The 24123-nt window shown below is 37.6% G+C and overlaps 2 protein-coding genes across 2 annotated transcripts in view; one reads left to right on the top strand and one right to left on the bottom strand.

Moving 5' to 3' along the window:
• Positions 1-1144: 1144 nt before the first annotated feature.
• LOC129741546 (CCR4-NOT transcription complex subunit 6) overlaps positions 1145-24123 on the top strand; it is a 307192-nt gene continuing 284213 nt past the window's right edge. The window contains exons 1-3 of the mRNA XM_055733291.1: positions 1145-2445; positions 12103-12742; positions 12808-12983. Of these exons, the coding sequence (XP_055589266.1) occupies positions 12438-12742; positions 12808-12983 (481 nt within the window). The 5' untranslated portion in view covers positions 1145-2445; positions 12103-12437. The remainder of the gene's footprint in view (positions 2446-12102; positions 12743-12807; positions 12984-24123) is intronic.
• On the bottom strand, positions 5495-11401 carry LOC129738249 (uncharacterized). The gene is made up of 5 exons (XM_055729435.1): positions 11160-11401; positions 11023-11096; positions 10889-10963; positions 5783-10831; positions 5495-5719 (listed from the first exon to the last, which is right to left on the bottom strand). The coding sequence occupies exon 4, from the start codon at positions 10734-10736 to the stop codon at positions 6084-6086; it is 4653 nt and encodes a 1550-aa protein (XP_055585410.1). The 5' UTR covers positions 10737-10831; positions 10889-10963; positions 11023-11096; positions 11160-11401; the 3' UTR covers positions 5495-5719; positions 5783-6083.

Genomic DNA, 24123 nt, shown 5'->3' with positions numbered 1-24123 from the left:
CATATAAAGTATCAAAGACGCATTTATCGCATCAAAAATCTTCGTCATGCCAAATTCGTTAATTCTCAGGCTATAAAAAATTTGTTTTCAATAATGTAGATTGTTTTTTGTTTTGTCTGGAATTTCAACGCCCGTAATTAATTCAATATCTCAATGAATACTAAGAATAATAATATTTCATTCCGATGACTTCATGTTTTGTCCTCTCTTGCAAAATAATGATTTGAAAATTGATTCAAGGATTTACTTCTTAACTTTTCAATGAAATTAGTGAGTAAGAGTGAATTTTTTAACTGTGTTTACTGCTCCGGCTAGCCTACCGCACGGAAGCCTACCGTCGCGCGATTAGAAATTTTCCCAGTAACTGCAATTTTTAACAATTCTTTATTTGAAACGGCTCATACCTTTAGGCTTTAAGGAGCCAAAATCGATTTTGTTGTTTACAATTGTTTTCTTAACTTAACACTTTGTGAGAGGAGAAAGGAAGATAGAAAGGGAAATATGAAAATAAAAAAGAAATTATAGACGAAGATCGATAGCTTTTAGAAAAAGGTAGATTTCGAACATGTAGTCCAAATCTAGCACAGCTAGTACATCTCTAACTGGAACATTAGGTGGTTTTCCTCGGGCCCTAAGGGAGTCTATTAAATTCGTTCTGGCGACAAGATGGACCTCACACGACCAAACAATATGCTCGATGTCATGGTAACCTTGGCCGCAACTACACAGTAACTGCAATATTAAAATTTTTATCGCACCTTCAAGATTATTATTTTTATTAATATTCTCAGTGTGCTTCAGCAATGATTCCAGATTTTCTTAAATAAAATAACTGGCAGATTTTGTGTCTTACAAGTACTCATTGTTAAGATGATTCCGAAAAGAATCTGATTGTTTTGAATCTGTGTAATAAATGGGAAGAGAATAAAATTTGTTTTTAAAACTCTAAAAATCCTAATTTATCATAATACCGGAAAATCAATGGATGTAAATAAAAGTTTGTATTTGACAAACAAATCTTAGCATCTGGCATCCCAGTTTAAGCGTCAACTGGCGTTTTTTTGACAGCGTGACGTGAAACGTCAGTTACTCGGGGTGCTTCCACGAAACACTCCTCAAACGCGGCCACACACACAGCGTCGCGCAATTTCAACCATTCGAAAAAAAACGCGAATCTCCTGTGTCGATCAAAAGAAGAGACGTTCCGTTCCGTGTTCCTACAAAAAATAAAGTATCGCGTACAGTGCACCAAAATTCTTCACTCCAACGCTAGACAAAAGCTAGTACATTCGGTTGTTCCGCGCTTTTTTCGCTACAAGAACCGAGTGATCCGCCGTGTTCGATTGCGACCCCCAAAATTGTTTGTTCTCGCGGCAGACAAAAAAAAAAGGTTTCCCCTCAAATTCTAACATAGCGGAGGCCAACACCATAATCAGCCACTTCTAAACCTCACTCAAATCAGTCGTCAATAGCGAGCGAGAGCGGAAGAAAAAAAGCGAAAAAGTCACCATCAGAACCTAGTATCAGGAAAAAGGCAGACCCATTCGTAGCCACCCAGGTCGGGGAAAGCCATTTTTTCGCGTTACAGCTTAGTATTTTTCGTCGACGAGTACGATCTTCCGGAACAAAAAATCGCCGCGATTCGCGTCCTTCCGGTTCAGGGTTTGCTGTGCTGTGTTCCCCCAAGTCGTGGGCCGCCGTGTTTTTCTTTTCCTGGCACACAGGAACGCGCAAACAAAAGTGTGTGCATCTTCGAGTGGGATTGTTTTGATAGATATTCCTGCTGCTTCCAGATCTGCGTCTCGGTCAGACCCGGGCACTCCGAGCATTGTGCGAAGACAAACCTCCTTCCGATTGGGAAAGCCTTTTCGAAAAAGTCGAAGGTGGTGCTCTGTCTGTGCGGTATTTGTACCTTGCAAGGGTGCTGCTGGATTGCGCAAAAAAAAACGTATTCAAGCAGCTAAGGGTATTTTGCATCATCATAACCCCAAGGGCAGCAGCAGAAAGTGTTTACGGTGGTCAGTGGCCAAGTCAATCAGTCAGTGCGTGTGTGAGTGTGTGTCCGTGGGCCAATAATCTCTTTTCTTGAAAGCCCTCCGCCCCGCTAAATTGTTGTTAGTTTTCGTTTTGTAAGCCAAAGCCAAGCCGAAGGTTTCTGGTTAGCAGCCGGAAGTGGCCGATACTGCAAGCAGCAGCAAAAAAGCGATCGTAATCCGTGTGTATTCCGTTCGATACCGTGTCTATCTGGTGATTTGGTGATTATTTTTTTCTTTCTGTGAGTGTGTTTCCATCTTGGGGTCAGATTCTTGGATCAAGTCGTGCTAATTTTTTTTGGAGGACGGAAAAATTGGGAGGAATTCGGTGCAAAGAAGGGAAGTTAACAGCAACGCAGCAGGTTGTTCTCCGGGGAAAACGAGCGGCCCGTTGTCTTGGAAGTAGATGAAGGTATGTAGTGGATTGCGGTTTAAAGCCTACCCCTAATCCTAAGTTGATCCTGATCCCTGATCTATGAATTCAGTACATATCTTATTTCTTATTCGTTATTTGATGAAAATGAGTTCAGATTGTTAACTCTTTGAGAATCTGAATTATATAGTGTTTATATAAGATCGAACTTCGTTATTGCGAATTCTACATTTTGATTATGATTTGAATTTTAAAGCTTGATTTTGAATAAAAAAATCTTTTCCCTGACATGGAAAAAAACACGCGAGCGAAGCCACACTTGAGAATCTGAGTTGTTAGACATAAAAATAACAAAGATGACGAAAAACAACGAAAGCGATAAAAATAACGACAAAAATAAAAAAAACGATGAAAATAACAAAAATGACAAAAATGGCAAAAATTATAAAAATTAAAAGATCAATAAAAATATCAAATCTGACAAATATGACAAAAATGACATAAAAAGCTAAACTGACAAAAAAGATAAAAATAACAAGAATGAAAAAAATGACAATAATCACAAAAATGACAAAAGACAGAAAATAACAAAAAGGACATCAATAGCAAAACTGAAAAAACTGGCATAAATGACAAAAAAGACAGAAATGACAAAACTGACAAAATCGACAGAAAAACCAAAAATGACAAAAAATTACAAAAATGACACAAATAACAAAATGTCAAAAAAATTACAAAAATGACAAAAAAAGGAAACAGACAAAAATGACAGAAATGTAAAAAATGACAAAAATGAAAAAAAATGATAAAAATGACAAAAAATTATAGATAATGACAAAAATGACAGAATTAACAAAAGTGATAAAAATGACAAAAATGTCAAAACTGGCACAAATGACGAAAATGACAAAAAATTACAAAAAATATAAAAATGACAAAAAACGAAAAAAAAATGATAAAAATGACAAAAATGACAAAATGACAAAAATGCCTAAAATGACAAAAATTACAAAAATGACAAAATGACAAGAATGAAAAAAAAATAAAAAAAAAAACAAAACTGGCAAAAATGACTAAAATGACAAAATTTAGAAAACTAACAAAAATGACACAAGTAAGAAAAATGGCAAAAAATGAAAGAAAAAAAAAACAAAATGACAAAAATTATAAAAAGGACAAAAACGATAAAAAGGACAAAAATGAAAGAAAAAAACGATAAAAACGACAAAAAAATGACAAAAATTAAAAAAATCACGAAAATGTCAAAAATGACACAAAAATAACTAAAATGTCTAAAATGAGAAAAAAATACAAAAATGATAAAAAATTACAAAAATGACAGAATTGACAAAAGTGATAAAAATGACAAAAATGACAAAAATGACAAAACTGGCAAAAATGACAAAAATTACAAAAATTATAAAAATGAAAAAATTGACAAAAACGACAGAAATGACAAAAATGATAAAAATGACATATATGTATAACAAAAATGACAAAAATGATAAAAATGACAAAAAAGAACAACAATGAAAAAACTGATAAAAATGAAAAAAAATGTCAAAAAAGGACAAAAATGATCAAAATGTTATAAATCCCTAAAATGACAAAAATGACAAAAAAATGACAAGAATGAAAAAAATTACAAAAATGTCAAAAATGACAAAACTGGCAAAAATGACAAAAATTAGAAAAATAACAAAAATGACAAAAACGACAAAAGTAACAAAAATGTAAAAAATGTCAAAAATGACAAAAATGACAAAAATGACAAAAAATGACAAAAAATACAAAAATGTCAAAAATGATAAAAAGGACAAAAATGAAAAAAAATGACAAAAATGACGAAAATGACAAAAATGTCTGAAATTACAAAAATGACAAAAAATTCAAATATCACGAAAATGTCAAACATGACAAAAATGTTAAAAATGACAAAAATAACTTAAATGTCCAAAATGAGAAAAATGACAAAAATTATAAAAAATAACAAAAATGACAGAATTGACGAAAGTGATAAAAATGACAAAAATGACAAAACTGACAAAAATGACGAAATTTACAAAATTTACAAAAATGACAAAAATGACAAAAAATGACAAAAAATGACAAAAATGACAAAAATGACAAGAATGACAAAAATGACAAGAAGACAAAAATGACAAAAATTACAAAATTGACAAAAATGACAAAAATGACAAAAATGCCAAAAATTACCAAATGACAAAAATGACAAAAACGACAACATGACAACATGACAACAATAGAAAAAAAAAGACAAATTTGACAAAATTGACAAAAATGAAAAAATGACAAAAATGACAAACATGATAAAAATGACAAAAATTTCAAAAGAGACAAAATTGAAAAAAAAATAACAAAAGTGACAGAATTGACAAAAATGACCAAATGACAGAAATAAAAAAAAATACAAAAATTACAAAAATGACAAAAATAACAAAAATGACAAACAACAATAGAAAAAAAAGCAAAACTGTCAAAAATGACAAAAATTCCCAAAAAGACAAAAATGACAAAAATGACAAAAATTATAAAAATGAGAAAAATAACAAAATATAAAAAATGATAAAAATGACAAAAATGACAAAAACAGCAAAAATGATAGGAATGAAAGAAATGACAAAAATGACAAAAAAGATAAAAATGACAAAAATGATAACAATGAAAAAAAAATGATTATAAAAGATTAAAATAAAAAAAAAATAACAAAAGTGCCCAGTATGGCAAAAATGTCAAAAATTACAAGAATAACAAAAGTGACAGAATTGACAAAAGTGATGTAAATGACAAAAATGACAAAATTGGCAAAAATGACAAAAGTGACAAAAATGACAAAAAAATGGCAAAAAATCACAAAAATAACAAAAATGCAGGAATGACAAGAACGACAAATATGACAAAAATGACAAATATTACGAAAATTACAAATATGGCAAGAATAAATAGAATGACACAAAATGCTAAAATGATAAGTATGTGTGGGAAATAAAAACTGTTCCGTAGTACGTTGTATGCGAACGAACTCGACTGTAAATACATTTATTATTAAATGGTGATAACGTAAACAATCTTTTATGAACTTACAAATAAGTTTCGCCGTTTACCCTAAGCTCTAGCTCTGGCAACCCTAAACCGTCGGATATCACCGGCTATTTGAAGCTAATGGACGAAAATCATATTTATCATCGGGTACAAAACAAGTATTCTTGCGTACTTACGCTTTTTCTTTCCTACCGCTCTAATTGAGCTCAACCCGGTACACCTAACCGGAACAATCGAACGGTCACTCAAACTATCAAAGGAAATACAATATTTTAGTGGCAAATTGCGCAGTAAGGAATTTCTATCACCTAACCTCTTCCGACTCACAAACCCGCGAGCACTCAAATCACGCGCAACTAGCAAAATAGATTCCACCTACTATAACAAAATACATTAAAGAATGATCGGAACAACGAGTAATCAATACATACGGTTTTCTCAAAAAAACTATTCACTAAAAACTAACTAACTGCCAGGTCAGGAAAAAACGTGTCGCAGTTTCGATCAATTTTCTAACAATGACAATTCTTTTTCGGCGCCAACGCGTTGACGTTTGTCCGATCTCCGTACCAAGGTTGCCAGTTCTACTAACACCCCAACCCGTAACGTCGTAGTCAATCGACTTTACTCTCCTCCTGCACGTCCAACAGAGCAACCTTTACCGCTGGTCTTTGAAGAGTAGATCCGTCGCAAGTCTCCACGTCGACCTTGTGAACTTGTCCGTCTCGTCCTGGATAAGTCCTCACCACTTTACCTCGGAGCCATCCGTTGCGCACGGACTCGTCAACGATGACCACTAGATCGCCGACCTTCAGCGGCCGCGTTTCCGCGAACCATTTCGTCCTGCAGGCTATAGTAGGTAGGTAAGCTTGCACCCAGCGCTTCCAAAACTGGTTTGTTAAGTGTTGAATAATCTTCCAGTTTGGTCGAAGAGGTGTAGCATCGTCGATTGGTACCCTTGGTGGTTTGCTGTCCTCGCCGGAACTTAGCCAAAGGAAATGATTTGGAGTCAGCACTTCTTCCTTGGGATCCTCCAGCGGCACGAACGTCAGCGGATGGGAGTTGACTATCAATTCTGCTTTCGAGAGCAATGTTCGCAGTCCTTCATCGTCTAGCCTTTGATGGTGCGAGAGAGTATCAATCGCCTTCTCCGAACTGGTTCTCATCCGAGGAATGTAGTAACGTAGCTTGATCTCGTTCGGTACCGTCTCGGTATTGGCATGGCCGTGCCTTTGGTGAAGTCGGAGGATCAAAAGAGTAGTGGTGACATGGTGATCTTTTGGTATTATCACAGGATTTCGAAAGTCGAACGAATAATAAGCCGCCAGGTGGTCGATTCTGCTCGCCTTTCGAAAAACACCGGACTCATCGATCATCGGTGTTAGCTTCGCTAGGACACTTTCCTTGCCGATACACCTCCACTGCTTCGATAAGGGCTCAGAACTGCTTCTAAGCGCTTGAATTTCTCCTGCAAACACCTGTCGCTGCACAGCCCGCCAAATGGCTGTTTCCGCCGACACATAATAATCACCATTCAGACCACCACAGAGCTCACTAGATTCCACAGGATCCCGTTTGAAGCGCTTAAAGTGGTGCGCAAAATGATACAGGTTAGCAATTCGGTTGAGTAGACCACCACACCGCGAGCAATTTTCCATGTTGACTACAAAATTATCTCCAGTAGTCACCCCAACCCGTTTCAGAACGTGTTTGGAGTGCGACTGCCAACTAGGTATCTCAAAACCAGCTGATCGGTTGACCAGACTCACTTCCAAAGCCAGTTTCGTTGCCTCTTCAATGGCACAGCTCGCAAGGAAATCGTCAACATATGTGTTGTCAACAATTGCTTTAGCAGCTTCCGGATAACGATCTTTATGTTCCTGGGCTTTTCCATTCTTAGCAAACTGTGCTGAACACGGGGAGCACGTTGCCCCGAACGTTGCGACGTCCATGTACACGTCGAGCGCAGCGTCAGAATTCTCCTGATACAAATATCGTTGTGCGTTTCTATCTGCCGGACGAATAATCAACTGGAACATCTGCCTTATGTCCCCAGCGATGGCATACTGTTTCTGTCGGAATTGGCAGAGGACAGATAGAAGGGGCTTCACCAAATCCGGACCTTTCAAAAGCTGGGAGCTCAGAAAGATTCCTCCATACGTAGCCGCAGCATCCCAGAATACACGCACCTTTGTTAACTTGCTCGGATGTCGCACTGCGCTGATTGGCAGGTGCCAAATTTTTCCGTCGTCACTGTTGCGGAGCTCGTCTGACGTTGCTTTGTGAACGTACCTCTTGTGTAGACAATCGTTCATTTGTTTGTCAATATTAGTTTTCAGTTCGGGATCTTTCAGCAAGCGCTTTTCAAAACAACCGCGTAGACGTACTGCCTTGGTAAATTTGTTCGGAAAAACCGGCTCATCGCTTTTCCAAAGCAATCCAGTTTGGAACTTTCCGGATGGTATATGAACTGTCGTCTTTTCGAGCAATCTTCTGGCCCGTCGATCTTCGTCGGATTCGGGTGGATTCAATCCGGATATCGCCAGGTTTTCGAATTCAAGATACTGCTGGACCGGTTCATGGAGCTCGCGGCTATTGGATCTCTCGCAGACATGAACGAAAGCACTACCTCTCGTCTCAGGTGCTCGTCTTCCACCGAATATTGCCCATCCGAGGCGAAATTTAGCAGCAATAGGTTCTCCTCCGGATCTTTCCCTCTTCTTCAAAGCTAAGTTGAGCTGGGCATTGTCGACACCGATAAGAATTCGTGGCACGGCCGTCCGGTAGCTGCTGATGGGGAGTCTACTCAGATGGGGGAACTGCTTCGAGAGACTCTCATAATCCAGGCTCTGCTTCGGTAATTCCAAGCTCTCAACGGTTCTTACGTTCGCCAGCTGATGGATGCGATTGTTCGATGCACCTGAGATACCTATCTCGACCTTACGAGAGTTACTCTCACTTCTCGTGACTTTACTAGTCCACTGCAAGCAAAGAGGAATTCTTTCGCCTACCAAACCCAGTTCGTCGATAAGTTCGTCTTCGACCAGCGTCAGGTCGGATCCGTCATCCAGAAAAGCAAATGTGGACACCGTCTTCCCGTTCGCGTGAAGAGTCACGGGAAGTATTTTGAAGAATGTGGTGCCTTGCTGGTGTTGATGATGGGCAGTTACCGATACAGAAGATTCCGATCCTTGACTCTTGAGAGTCGAACAACTTCCTGGATGTAACAGTTTATGGTGGGGCTCAGGGCATCCATTGATCCCGCAAGGCTGCTTGTTTCGGCAAGGCCACCTTCCATGCGGCGCCAGACAATGCTTACACATGCCCTTTTCACTGGTGAACCTCAGCTTCTCTTCGAGCGGCAACGTTTCGAACTGCTTACAAGTTCGGACTCTGTGCGTTGTACTTTTGCACATCAGGCACGGCTTTAGCTCCGGAGTAACTTTCGAAGCCGGTGGTCCAGGCGCTGAGGACACGGAGGCGGAATGTGCGTTCAAATAAACTGGCTTCTCCTTTCTCACAACACCTTTTGTGGCTTTTTCATTCAGACCAACATCCGACGTCAATTTCACCTTGCATGCCGCTGTTCGATAAGCCGACACAAACGCACAGAAATCACCAAGCGATGGTTCTGGAAGAGCTGCTAAGTTCATACCCCATTGTAGCTGCAAGTCGGGTGGAAGCTTAGCGACCAGCTCTGCCAGCAAGAGTGGATTGTCCAAATGGGTGTTGAGTTTAGCTGACTGCATGTACGTCACCATGTTGCGTACCTCCCTGCCGAACGCCACAAGCGTCTCCAATTTCGCCACAGACGGCTGAACGGTTTTCCGGATCTTGGATAGCAGACAATATACAATTTGATCTGGCCTTCCACACTCGGCTCGTAGGATGTCGATAATTTCCGGAATTGCATCCGGCAGCATTAAAATATTCTGAACCTTTTCGCGAGCGCTACCAACAAGACTCTTCTGTAGCCTAGCGAGGTTCTCGTCGGGTTGTATGCCACACATGGCCGTTGTCGATTCAAAAGCACTCAAGAACATGGGCCACTCGAGTGGTTCCCCGGAAAACTTGGGGAGGTCTCTAGAGACAACTTGACGCGCCGCCAGTTGCTGTGGCGTAATCATGCGACCTGTAGCATGAGGAAATCCTTTACCCAAATCTGCTGACACTGTTGGTGGAACTGTAGGCGGGTGCTGCTCGGATGCTTGCCAAGCACACGGCTGTACATTCAAACCAAAGTTCGGATGCCTGACTGGGTTGTTGATAAAGACTCCTCCCTGAGGGTGCGCAAACTGATAATCAGCACCAGATGACGGCATGTCAGGAATATTCGGGAAGTACATCGCCCCGTAAGGGTAATTCATCACTGGAAATCCAGGGAACTGCGACGAGCTCGGCGGTGGCAATATTAGTGGATTCACTGGTACAGGTGGAACTGGATTCTGAGCCACTGGCGGAAAACGTGGATTCGAATCAAGATAATTGCTCCTTGGGCCCGGTGCTATAGCTGGGGGAGGATTTCTCACTGGAATCTCTGCTTGTTTTGGCGCAGTGCTTGGTTGAATCTGTTGACCTGATTGAATAATTGCTTGCATTCTTTGCCGCTCCTCTCGTTGTTGGATAGCGGGATGTGGGTTCGCACTTGGAGCCACTGTCTCGGGTTTCTGCTGGACTGGGGTAGAAGTATGCACAAATCCGCATTGTTGTTCCACCCAACCGGCGATACTTCGATGACTTTTTCCTCCTACGCTACGATCACATCCTTCATTGAGCTCTTCCAGAGCTATTTCTGCTTCTAGCTGCTGCTTTCTAGCAAGAAACTCGCGATCCCGTTCCGCTTTTTGATCCTCCAAATCCTTTTGCTCTTTCAGGTGCCTTAAACGAAGATGAGCAATAGCATTGACTGAGACGACTGATCCGGCATTCGAATTAGACGAGGATTGAAGTCTTCCGAAATTTGGATCGTCCTGTCTCCCTCTTATTGGACCGGTGGTATTATCATGACGTTCAGCGGCGCGAGCTGAAGCAAACGTTGTGTGTGCTTCGGGCGAGTTTATGTTGCCGGTTTGAGTCGAATTAACTGCGTTGTGACTAGCTACGCATCTGCAGCAGAGCCAGCTTCGATCGGCTATGGTAGCCGTAACACCGGCGCATCCATAATGTTGCCATTGCGAACACTCGTCACAAGCGACCATGCTCTGCGCTGAATCCGGGCGGCGACATGTCACGCAGCTGTACAGCTCTCCGGTAGGGCCTTCCATCATCGGTTCCAGGTTTAGGTTGCTCGTTGCAGCTTTATTTTCGAGATTTGTGGGAAATAAAAACTGTTCCGTAGTACGTTGTATGCGAACGAACTCGACTGTAAATACATTTATTATTAAATGGTGATAATGTAAACAATCTTTTATGAACTTACAAATAAGTTTCGCCGTTTACCCTAAGCTCTAGCTCTGGCAACCCTAAACCGTCGGATATCACCGGCTATTTGAAGCTAATGGACGAAAATCATATTTATCATCGGGTACAAAACAAGTATTCTTGCGTACTTACGCTTTTTCTTTCCTACCGCTCTAATTGAGCTCAACCCGGTACACCTAACCGGAACAATCGAACGGTCACTCAAACTATCAAAGGAAATACAATATTTTAGTGGCAAATTGCGCAGTAAGGAATTTCTATCACCTAACCTCTTCCGACTCACAAACCCGCGAGCACTCAAATCACGCGCAACTAGCAAAATAGATTCCACCTACTATAACAAAATACATTAAAGAATGATCGGAACAACGAGTAATCAATACATACGGTTTTCTCAAAAAAACTATTCACTAAAAACTAACTAACTGCCAGGTCAGGAAAAAACGTGTCGCAGTTTCGATCAATTTTCTAACAATGACAATTCTTTTTCGGCGCCAACGCGTTGACGTTTGTCCGATCTCCGTACCAAGGTTGCCAGTTCTACTAACAGTATGAGAATAATGACAAAATATGTAATTTCAAAATATGACAAAAGAATTGTTTTTTAATTGTGTTATTTTTTTGATTTGTATCAAAAAATGCTTTAAGTGGGGTTCAAATGAGTTTAAGTGATTATTTTCTTAAAAATTGGTTGTCTGTTTTACCACAAATATTACTAAAACGTAGATTTTCCTTTCAGAATTAACTTTTTCTAACCTGTTAGCCAATTCAAAATATGGAACAAAAAATGTTAAATAGCTTTGAAAAAATAAAAATCTTTGAGGCTTGTTTTCTTAAAATCAGCATTTTGTCGCTATTACAAGTGCTTCAATTTTGAATCTCAAGTATAGATTCCGATATTGGAGTCCGGAGCCAAATGTTAACTCTGAATGTCGAATCGGAAATCTAAATGTCAATTCTGAAGCTAGAATCGTCATCCTAAATTTAAATTCTGATCGTCAATCCGATTATCGAATGTATTGAGCATTTGTATCCTTTTTTCGTGAATTGAAGCTTACTGTATTTGAATTGGAATTTAAAAATCTGTCCTAAACTCCAAAATCTCTTTTTATGGGTCTATTTGTTTTGAGTTTAAATATCTTAGTTTTTCTTTCGAATTTCCACGAAATATCAGATCAAACGATTTAATATCTCTTTCATTGCTCCCGGCAGGATCCATCTACCTTTCAAGCCAACGTTTGTTCAGCAGCCACCGGAAATCGCAGCTTCGCCTCTGGTACAGCCACTATCAACCGCGCCCAACTGCCTCTGCCGGTCCGTGCTCACTCTGCAAAAGCAGCAGCAGCAGCAGGGAGGCTAACTGTCCGAAGAAGCGCCGCTAAAAGCTGCAACAGCAAGCTCCCAAACTGCTTCCGGCGGCAGCAGCAGATCCAAGGCCAAGCCCAAGCGCCCCGAGACAAAGTGTCCGTGGACGGCAAAACGCGCCGCCGCCAGCCTTCTTCGCCTCCCAGTAGCACCATCCGAAAACGACAACGCCGCCGAAGAAGATGTCCCGAAATAAAGACAAGTACGATAACAACAACCCGAGGCGGCAGCAGACTTTTCTCACGGCCGAGGACATCGCGGCTGGCAAGAAGACCTGCTGGCACGGCGTCGAGATAACCGGCAGTGTGCGCAACCTCAGCCCGACCCTGTGGAAGTTCGAGCATCTGACGGCACTTTATCTCAATGATAACTGTCTGATGCGGTTGCCGCACCAGATCGGCCAGCTGGTAAACCTGCGAACGCTGGACCTTTCCAGCAACAAGCTGCGCAGCCTGCCGGCCGAGCTGGGCGAGCTGATACATCTAAGGTAAGAAGCGAAATTGATCGTTTAGTTGAAGCTTCTAATCACAAGCGAAATCCTTTACATTTTAGGGAACTTATGCTCAACAACAACCTGCTGCGTGTGCTTCCGTACGAACTCGGCAAGCTGTTTCACCTGCAAGTGCTCGGTCTGCATGGGAATCCGCTGGGCAAGGACGTGATGTCCATCTACAACGAGCCGAATGGAACGAACAAGCTGCTCACATACATGCTCGATAATCTATCAGGTATGTACTCACGTCCTGAAGCACAGAATAAGGTTTTCATGGGAACTATGCTCGCGAAGCTTTTTCCATAGTAACTTCTTTCTAAGAACTGAATATTTTCTAGGTCCATATCATTTGGAAAAAAATATTTGAAATTAGAATTAGAAACATACAAAAAAATTTAATCCTCATCCGTCCCAGAAATTTTTACCCGTTACAGTCCTTGGAGTGTCAATTTGACACTCCTGGCTAAAACATCAATATCTCTCTTGTTTCTCAACCGATTTGTACTAAATGTATAGTTTGAAAACCTCGAAATGTTACTCAAATATGTTTCTCAGACTACAACACTTCAGTTTTCCGTTATTAAATAAGTCTGAGAAAAAATCCGGAAAAACATGCTTCGGAAAAAAAACTGTAGATCAGCTACGGAATGCTTAAAAATTCTCTTAATGTCCAAGAAAGCTAAAGTTAAAAGCTATACGTTGCAAACAAGGATTTTTTTTAATTTAAGATCATGACCACAAGAAATGTAAAAAAGTGGTGTAAAAACCGTTCTTTTCAATCAATGAACCTACAACATTATTTAAGTCACACCAGATAAATTTTTGAAAAAAGAATGTTCACTTAATTTGGCACATTTTTGCATTTTTAGATTTTCAAGATACGAAAAGCAGAGTTTTTGAAAAAAAAATTTCATCATATAGTCTATATAAAATTACACCATTAAAATCGGTATAAAACTGCCTTTCTGGTGAATATAAATTTATTGCGGAAATCATGCGTTAATACACTCAATATCCAGTGCAAAGTTGAATTTAAGTGCTAGAAAATGTGAGAAATTGCATATTGACAAGAAGTTCAAAAAATATTTGCATTTGAAAGAAAAAATACCAAAAACTCTGTGTTTCGTATTTTGAAAATCCTAAAGGTACGGAAATTTGCCAAATTACGTCAACTTTCCGATCCTTCTTTCAAAATTTACCTGGTACAACTTTGACAATGTTGACGGTTCATTGATTAGAAAGTATGGTTTTGACACTACTTTTTTTGCATTTTTTGTGGCCATTATTTCAAAAATTTCAAAAAAAAAACCCTTCAGTGCAACGCATAGCTTCTAACTTCAGACTTTGAATAACAGAAAACTGAAGTGTTGTAGCTGAATATTGTCTGAGAAACATATTTCAGGAACATTACGATGTTTCTAATTCTATAAATATAATAAACTCAGACTCGCTTATAGCGTAAGATCCCAGAGTACGAAAACGTAGTGGAGTCGTAGCCCGTAGGAACAGTTACATATAAGATGGAATGGATCTTCCACATCTGATTCACAACAACCACATACTGGAGATTCAACTCGCTGAACGTTGTGCATGTGATAGTTGAGTTTATAATGATGAGATTTTCTTAAAGTTAACAATCAACTAGTTATGATTGGAGATGGGTTTTCTAAATATAATTTAGGCGAAAAGTGTCCAACACTTCCCAGTCTCGGTCGTGCTTATTAGAGGACCAAGTTTGAATTTGGTTCTGAACTAACATGGCGATATTGGGATAGCCGGCTCTGGTCCGCAAAATTCCTTTTCCGATCCAGCTGTGCCGAGTTCGTCGGCGCACTCGTTTCCAATAATTCTCTTATGTCCAGGTACCCACAGAAGGTTCAAACCGTTGCAAGTTCTTCGACTGTTTTCCGGGATGAGATTACCATTTTTGATCTAGAACTGGAAGCGCTAAGTGCTTTGATAGTTGCTTGGCTATCAATCTGAACAGAAATAAATTGTTCAGAACATAATTTTTTTGGGAGTGCGATTTGCACTCCATACAAAATAGCATATAGCTCAGCCTGAAAAACTGTACACTATCTACCTAAAGGTTGAGCAACTTCTATGTTCAACTCGTGACAGTAAATTCCTGCATCTGCACGGTCGTTTGATAATGAACCTTCAGAATAGAATACAATATTGAGAGGACATTTGGTTCTCTAGTCAAAACCTGATAAACCTTCTTGAGGAGAAGGAAATCTGACTTTAAAGCCCATGTAGGAAAAACTACCTGAAGTGTTAAATCATTTGGCGTCAGGAGCCAGCTAGTTTTCGAGAAATTTGCTATTAAAAAAGATGCACATCAACTCGACATCGTAGGTAGTTAAAAATAGAAAATTTAAAAAAAAAGTCGCTGTACAGTCTACAGTGTAGACATATAATAAATGTGACAAATTACGTCTATTTCTCAATTCACTTTTTTAAATTTCTCTACTGTGACTAAAACAGCTTTGGCGATTTACTGATTTAAAAGTAGTTTTTACTACCACATTAAAAAAAATATTTCCATATGTGCAACATATAGCTTCCATTTTTAGCTTAATCAGACACTAAATGTTTTTTTTGAGTAATTAATAACAGATTTACAGCCTTTTTACCGAAGCATGTTTGAAAAAAAAATTGTTCGACATTGAATAACTTTAAAATAACTGATTGTACCTGAATATTGCCTGAGAATCATATTTGAGTCACTTTACAAACCTTCTAAAACTATCAATTTTGTAAAAATTGGTCGGAAAAACGGAAAAAAGTGTGGGATCATTTGAACAACGATTGTTCGATCGATCGGAAAAAATCTTACTTGTCATGACTTCGATTGAGTGTTTATGACGTATCAAAACAGTTTAAATATGTAGGTAGTATGCATTTCTCCATACGACATACTTTCAAATTCAAATTATAAGCCCGTAAGGTAGGAATAAGTCAATACATATTGTTATTTAAGTGATTAAAACAATTCAACCAATTTAAGTTAGGCTTACCAGATACTTTTAGTAAAAAGCGGGACATTTCACGAAAAAAGCGGAACAATGTGACCATTCCTATACACATGTATGTTTTCCTGAAATAGTTCAAAGAAAGAAATGAAAATTGTTTAGAGAAATTGAATTCTCACGAAAACTTACATCTTTGTAACCTGCGAACACTTAAGTCAGATTTTTTTTTAGTTCAGTGAAATTTCAAATCCGAAATTTGAAAATAGTTTTTGCCGTTTTTGATCATCGCTCATGTCTATTTTGTTCAACTCGTCCTTTTATTCATTGTTTGTTTGAAAATAGTTTTTTTTTTCGATCGGTAGTCCTGTTCTATTTTTCCCGGAATATGGTTTTTTTCCTTAAGTTTTACATTTGAGGGCTTCTGCTACTGCTAGGATTCCGGTTAAAGAATCTTAAGCCCTGATCATTTGAAAGTAACTTTTTTTTTTCAAAAAAAAAAAATATTTTTTTCAAAAGAAAAACATTAACATCGCTATTTAGAACGTGCTCAAAGAACGCTTAACTGAACCAAATTTTTATCGTGTACCCGGACTTGCCCAGTTATTTGACACAAAATTTAGGAAAGGTTCGGTTCGGCTCAGTTGCCCGGATTTCGTATAAAAATGCCTGGATTTTGCCCAGATTCATTCACTCTATTTTCAAAATTGAACAAGAAAACTTAAATTGAATTATTATAATTATTATTTTCCATCCAAAAACGATTTTTTTTAGCAAAAATCTAAATAATCACGAACAGTTTTTCGGAAGCCCAAAGTACGATTTAATATCTGCTGATGTGTTTTGATGTTAGAATATATTTTCAAGTGTTTTCTTTTTAATTTTTATGAGTAGTTCCGTAGTTTTGACCAAATTGCCCAGATTTTGGGTTGAAAATTTTGAAATCAGATGCCCGGATTTTGCCAGCTTTTAAGATAAAATTGCTCAAATTTGCCCGATCCGGATATGTTTGGAAAATATTCTGGCAACCTCAATAACTCAATAACTAAACGAGTTATTGATTCTTGTCTTATATAAACTTTGAAAAAAAATGCTGCTTTCTTTGAGAAGAAGATTTTCTGTGTTGAACCAATAAATTTAAATTTAGGCTAAATTTAGGTTTTTCCATCGTAAGTCTGTGAAACTTCATAAAAATATTACCTATTTAATATTTACAACCTTTCCTGTGAATGTCACGTTCTTAAGGTAAGAATATTTCTAGTTTTGAAAATTATTATGGATAAAAGAAGATTAGAAAAAAAAAATAACATGAGTTGAAAATTATCGGGGAGAGATTTTTCGAGAAGCGTTTTCATCAAACACGGACCAAATATTTTGAAGTGGCAGAATCTGAGAAGGTTGAAGAGGTCTTCCACAAAAGTTTTCTTCAGAAAAAAGCGGGACATTTAGAGAAAAAAAAAGCGGGACGGCAGGACATTTTCTAAAAAAGCGGGAAGGAACCTCATTAAAGTTAGTTCATCACTTGGTGAAATGCTATTTTGAAAAGGCTACAAATTTTAATTTACACTAGTGTTTCAATACCATCAACTCAACCACAGGTCATGGTCACAAATCACAATACAAAGAAAACGTGTTCAGCTATCATCTGGAAGGCTCAAGTTAAACTCTTCAAGCATCTAAACTTTTCAAGTAAAATTTTCATCAAGAGTAAAGGCAATATTAATTTTTTTAAGGAATGTAATAATTATATTGTACCACATACACAATTAACGCTTTATTTTGCTAGAAATACATTTTATTGTGGTGTTTTTTTTTAATCTAAACAACCTTCTACCAAGCTTATCCACCATGGCACTTGAAAGTTTAAATAAGAACTTAAATTTTGAGCTGATTTTAATGCTATAGACACATTCCAACGTGACGTGACGACTTTTCGACAGGATTGATCATAAATTGTCCATTTTAAATTTTTTTAGCCAAGACCCCCACAAATTTTTACATTTTCATAAAGATTGCCAAATTCCATATTCAACAAGCTATCGGCCAAAAACATGTAAATTTATTTCATTCATATCTTTCTAATCTAACATCGTATTGCAGATCTGAAGGGTGCATTTGAAAGCTTAGGAATTGTTGTTTTTTCATCAATTCATAAAAAAATTATATTTTAAAGTGATAACCATAAAAAATTTACCTGAAATTAATTGATTTTTGAAAATACACACTTATGATTGTAAATTTTTAATGGTTATGGATTTAAAATATAACTTTTTAATGAATTTATGAAAAAACAACAATTCCTAAGCTTTCAAATGCACCCTCCAGATCTGCAATACGATGTTAGATGAGAAAGATATGAATGAAATAAATTTGCATGTTTTTAAAAGAATGATCCCAAACTTTTGGCCGACACACCATACTAGGGGTGATCCCAAACTTTTGGACGATAATTTAAGTGTCTATTTTATTAATTAATAGTACATTCTAAAATTTTTGCACACAATTTTTTGATTGTGTTTTGAGAAGTATAGAATAAGGATTCTAATGCAACTCAAATTTTGAAATTTGGTTCACCCTATCGCGAGATGATTGGCTTTGAATATTGAGTGCGATTTTTTGAAAATGTTCTAACTTTAGGTTAAGTTTTGGGTGCAAAACTAAAACATTATTTATGGGCAAAATACCTCCGAAATAGCTATTGCTCATTATCTTTCAAATGAGATCAGAAGATTTGCAATATGTCCTCAGACGGCTGAGATATGAACTATCAAAATTTGCATGTTTTTAGCGGGTGATCCCAAACTTTTGGCCGGCAGTGTAAGTCTGTCAAACGCAGAAACGTGAGTTGAATCTCAGCAAGGACGATTTCCAGTGGTCTGAGCGATAAATACAGTAAAATGAACTTTATTTAGCATAAATCAGTAGATTTTTGTGTTTCCGGATGTCAACGGGTATTTTTTTGTGAAAAGCAAACATTTTCATGTTTATTAAATCCACAAAAATTAACAAGAAAATGTCTGCTACTCACAAAAAAATACCCGTTGACATCCAGAAACTGATTGCTGACCTGAAGAATGATGGTAAAAGCTGGTCCTAAATTGCAGGTATAGTAAAACGGCCACGATCGTCGGTTCTGTATGTCCTTCAGAAGTTTAAGAAGTCTAACTTCCTGGAGACCACTCCAGGAAGAGGCCGCAAACTGAAGCGTACGGATCGTCACCATCGCATCATTGTCAGGGAAATCAGTCAGAATCCTAAAATCAATGCCCCGAAACTAGCAGACAGCCTGAAGAATTTTGAAAACATACAGGTTAATCTTCAAACGGTACGGAACTTACTTCATGAGAAAAAATACCGAAGTCGTGTTGCTCTGAAGAAGCCGTTTATATCTGCTAAAAATAAGAAAAAGCGGCTGGAATACGCTCAAAAGTATGTCCTGGAACGGAAAGAGTTATGGTAGAACGTCATATTCGCTGACAAAACAAATTCGTCGTCTGACGGACATGTAAGAAAGAATATGGCGTAATCCAAATACTGAATTGGATCCAAAAAATTTGTGACCGACGCTTAAGCTCGGTTGTGGCCATGTTATGTTGTGGTATGCTTTCAGCGCAAATGGCACCGGAAACTTGACCTTCATTCATGGGAAAAATAAATAGATTTATCAGTCATATTACGCGTCTACAGGAATATAAATATGATTGTTTCAGATACGATCAAACCAACCATCAGCTTATACGATTAGTCTCCATGGAGTTAGTCTTCTTAAAGTTCTGAAGGACATACTGAACCGACGATCATGGCCGTTTTACTATTCTATGCGTAATTCGAAGACAAGTAAATAAATAAATTTCGGACAAGCTTTTATCGTCATTCTTCAGGTCAACAATCAGTTTCCGGATGTCAACGGGTATTTTTTTTGTGAGGAGCAGACATTTTCGTGTAATTTAATCCACAAATTGTTGAAATCTACTGATTTATGCTAAATAAAGTTCATTTTACCGTATTTATCGCTCATACCACTGGAAATTGTCTTTGCTGAGATTCAATTCGCGTTTCTGCGTTTGACAGACTGACACATAACTGTTTACTTGACTAATATTTGACAAAGGCCTCAGTGTACGGACAATTTTTTGACATCGTTTTGAGGACTTTCTATACAAAATGAATTTGATTATTTTTAAGGTTTAATTCATAAACATTTATAATACTGATCTACAAAAAGGAATAGTTTCTGCAGCGAATGATGTAATTGTAGTATTTTTATTGACAAAAAGTGCACTTTTTGATTGTTTGGATCTCAAGGTACGTGTTGTACGGACAATTTTTTGATACAGTGTATATTTTCAAATTTTCTTCAGGTTCTTCTGCGGAAATTCAGGCGAAGCTTGTCAAAAAAATATTTCTGTCAGGAGATCTGCAAGGTGCCCGCTAGAAAGTTCGTTCTAATTTCTCCTACGAAATTTTTCAAAATTGTACCCCGCTAATGGATCCACCATTTTGCGCATGATTTGACCTCCGTATTTTGTTGATTTTATCAGTGGACCGCTTTTTTATTATTAGGACAAGTTATTTTGCCTATTTTTTTTTTTATCTGCCGAACGAAGCCCCTGACTTCCTATACCTTCATACAGGGCCGTAGAAGAACCGGCTTTTGGGGAACGGGAAAGGGGGGGGGGGGCTGATAACATTTTTCCTTCAAGATTTTCGCTTGAGCAATACATAAAAAATGTAAATAATTACATTAGCAAAGAGGTAATTATTTTCAACCACAAAATATTAAAAAATTAAAGTAAAAGATTAAGTTTTCAGTGCAAAGCTGTTTTTTTCTAAGCTTGTAAACTCGACTAAAATTTAAGATGTAACTTTAGAAATTTGTGTCTGAATAATTTGCAATATAAATAATGTTAAACAACAAACCAATAAACTAAATTCACAGTTAAATTTTATCTTGAAGATGAAGTACAAGTTCTTTCAACATTAATAATATATTGCAGAATTAGAATCATTTGAATATTTTAAAAAAAAATCTAGATTTTTCAAGGAATGAAATCTTCAAAGTGAATCCAAATTTTATTTTGATTGTTTAATTGAAATTTTGAATCAAGAACTGCGATCTCATGCAATTAGAATCCCTAATAAAATTCTCACATTGATATTTTTATCTTGATTATTAAACTTAACTTCGAGCTGAATCTGAATTTTTAATTTCAATTCTGGATCTGAATCTTGCCTTTTGAACCTCAGTTCAAAATCTGAATTCCGAATCTGAAAACGATTTTTTGATCTATGTTTCAGGTAACAATTTCTTTTGGTTATGAACCAAAATGCGAAATTTGTATCAGAACCCTCAACAAAAATTCTCTTATTTGACTTCTGAATTTTCACCTTCAGTATGAATTATTTCTGCAGTTGTTCATAAGAAATTCAATTTGTAAATCTAAATGAAAATTGTGAATGATGAAACTGTTTCCGATTTTTCAATTCTGGATCATTATCATGAAACTTTCTTAGGTTCCTATTCTGCAAAAGAAATACAAATTGTAATAATGTAATAGTTGCAATTTTTTTCACATTCCGAAATGATTTTGAACATGGAAAATGCATCTAGTTAAGGTTTGAAATGCAAAACCAAGATTCGAATAAGGTTTTTTTCAATGATGATCCAACTGGATTTCAAGGACAAAACACAAAGTAAAGATTACGAAATCTGATAACAAATATCGAATTTTAATGTTTATAGGCAAGTATGAAATCACAAAATCTGGAATTATTCTAACCCAAGCTCTCCAGAATTTTGTCCGTCAATATCCGGGCCGTACAATTTCGGGTTTTTTTCCAATATCCACCATTATCCGAATAGTTCAATAAAAATCCTAAAGAAAGCACTGAAAAAGTACTTTTTTTGAACACGTCAGTTAACTTGAAATCATATTTTAAGTTTCCAAAAAATCGTTCATGTTAATTTTGATGAAATTTGCTCAAAAAATTGAGACATAATGAATAAAATCAAATTTTCGTTTGATTTTGTAAATAAATTGAACAAAATCAGGCAACATCTGAGCGAGCAATCTGGCAAGCTTGGTCTTATCATATTGAAATTGGAAGTTCGGGAATAAATTTCAGTCAACAAGTGAGAAATTTTTTGAAAAACTGTACTATTTAGAACTGTGGACATGGAATAAGATTTCCAGGCTTTGGCTTTAGTTCTGAGGAGAGATTGTTACTCTTGAATAATTTAAGTCGCTCATCGAAATTCGATTAACAATGTCAAATTTTTAGTTTAGAGAAAAACATTTTACTTGGCCTTTTGTGAACCCTCATGGGGGGGGGGGGGTTCAACCCTCAAACCGCGCCGAATGATATACATAGTTGATTTTCACCTGTTTTGGGGTCTCTCAATGGGACTATTTTAGATTTTTCACGATCTTGGCCAATTAATTTATCCATGAGACGCTATTACAAAAACCACTTGACAAATCGTCACAAAATTTTGAGCATGTTAACAGTACATTAATAAAGTCTGCTTCATTTAATATTGGAACAAATTCTTTTGCTCATTGTGGCACTCCTAGTGGACGGATTTGGAAACTTTTTTCACCCACGTGTCGGGAAATTCATTACCTTTCACCATGTATTTATGTCATAACACCAAACGATAGCATTTTATAAACAACCGCCATGGAAGCCGAACGGAGAGATCAAATTGTGCACAGTTTTCTTGAAAATCCATTGTTGTCGGCATCGAAGCTAGCTAAACAGCTTAAAATGCCCAGAAATACCGTATGGCGTGTTATCAAGCAGTACAAGGAAACATTGACGACGGCTCGGAAGCCGCATTCGAAGCGTCGGAGTGGAACTGTCGACCGGAAATTGCGTGGGAAAGTCATCAAGGCCGTCAAGAGGAATCCCAATCTTTCAGACCGCGATTTGGCCAATAAGTTCCAGGCCGCTCACAGTACGGTGCGACGAATTCGTCTCCGGGAAGGAATAAGGTCATTCCGAGCCAGCAAACAGCCAAATCGGACGCTGAAGCAGAACAATGTGGCCAGAATCCGTACTCGAAAGCTGTACGACCAAGTGCTGACCAAGTTCGACGGATGTATTCTGATGGACGATGAGACCTACGTGAAGGCGGACTTTGGGCAAATCCCAGGTCAAAAATTTTATTTTGCGACGGCTCGGGGGGATGTACCTGCAAAATTTAAGTTCGTGTTTGCGGATAAATTCGCCCGCAAGTACATGATTTGGCAGGGGATATGCAGTTGTGGACAGAAAACCAAAGTCTTTCTCACTGACAAGACAATGACATCAGAAGTCTACAAAAAAGAGTCCCTACAGAAACGGATTCTGCCGTTTATTCGTGCCCACGACCGTCCAGTAATGTTTTGGCCGGACCTCGCAAGCTGCCATTACAGCAAAACGGTTATGGAATGGTACGCAACGAACGGGGTCAGCGTAATACCGAAGGACCTCAACCCCCCAAACTGCCCCCAGTTCCAGCCGATAGAGAAATACTGGGCAATCACGAAGCGGAGGCTTAAGGCAAAGGGAAAACTTGTTAGGAACATGACTCAAATGAAGAACTGGTGGAATCAAATCGCCAAAACGGTGAACGAAAAGGGTGTGCGCCGCCTAATGTGCCGTATTACGGGAAAAGTACGAGAATTTCTTCGAAACAGCAATGAATAATTTTTTTAATTTTTTTTTATGAAAGAGTAAAGAAAATGCTACATTTGTATGAAAAACAAATTATGAATTCGTTAATAAATGACTGAACTACACGCAATTGTTTGTGTTCCAATATTAAATGAAGCAGACTTTAGATACTTTCACTGAAGATTTCTTAAATTTTCGACCGTCCATTCAAAAGTTATTCACAAATGAAAGTGTTGCATTTTTTTTCGAATACAGTTCTTAAACTTTAGTTTGCGCTTCTTCATGTTTAGTTTTCGCATGTCCAAAGTAGGCAAAATAAGAAGATAAAGCAGTATCCAAGGTGTGTATATATAGGAGGTGTAACCGTATATCAATTTCCCGATTCAGCCATGTTAGCTATTTACGTTATGCAACTGCTGAACTCATGGAGTTTGTTTATCAACAAACCACAGAAAACCTGAGCAATTAATCTTATGTTTGTAAACAAACTCATTGAGAGCCCCGCTCACTCCTGGCCTATTTACTATGAAACTCGAGAACCTCGTATTTAAAAAAACCTTGGCAGCATCTGCACTATCCAAGGTGCATTAGAGTTCCAAATTTGCTCCATATAGGACAATGAAAGTTAATTTCCGGCTTCATGAAAACGTATTAGTTAGAAATGTGACAAATGAACATAAAACGCTCGTGAAAAAATTATATTTTTTTAATAAACCATCTCTGATAAGAAGGACAGGTGCATCT

This window comes from Uranotaenia lowii, chromosome 1 (assembly GCF_029784155.1).
Source record: "Uranotaenia lowii strain MFRU-FL chromosome 1, ASM2978415v1, whole genome shotgun sequence".
Lineage (NCBI taxonomy): Eukaryota > Metazoa > Arthropoda > Insecta > Diptera > Culicidae > Uranotaenia > Uranotaenia lowii.
Note: the sequence above shows the minus strand (reverse complement) of the source record. Positions and strands in the feature narration are given on the sequence as shown.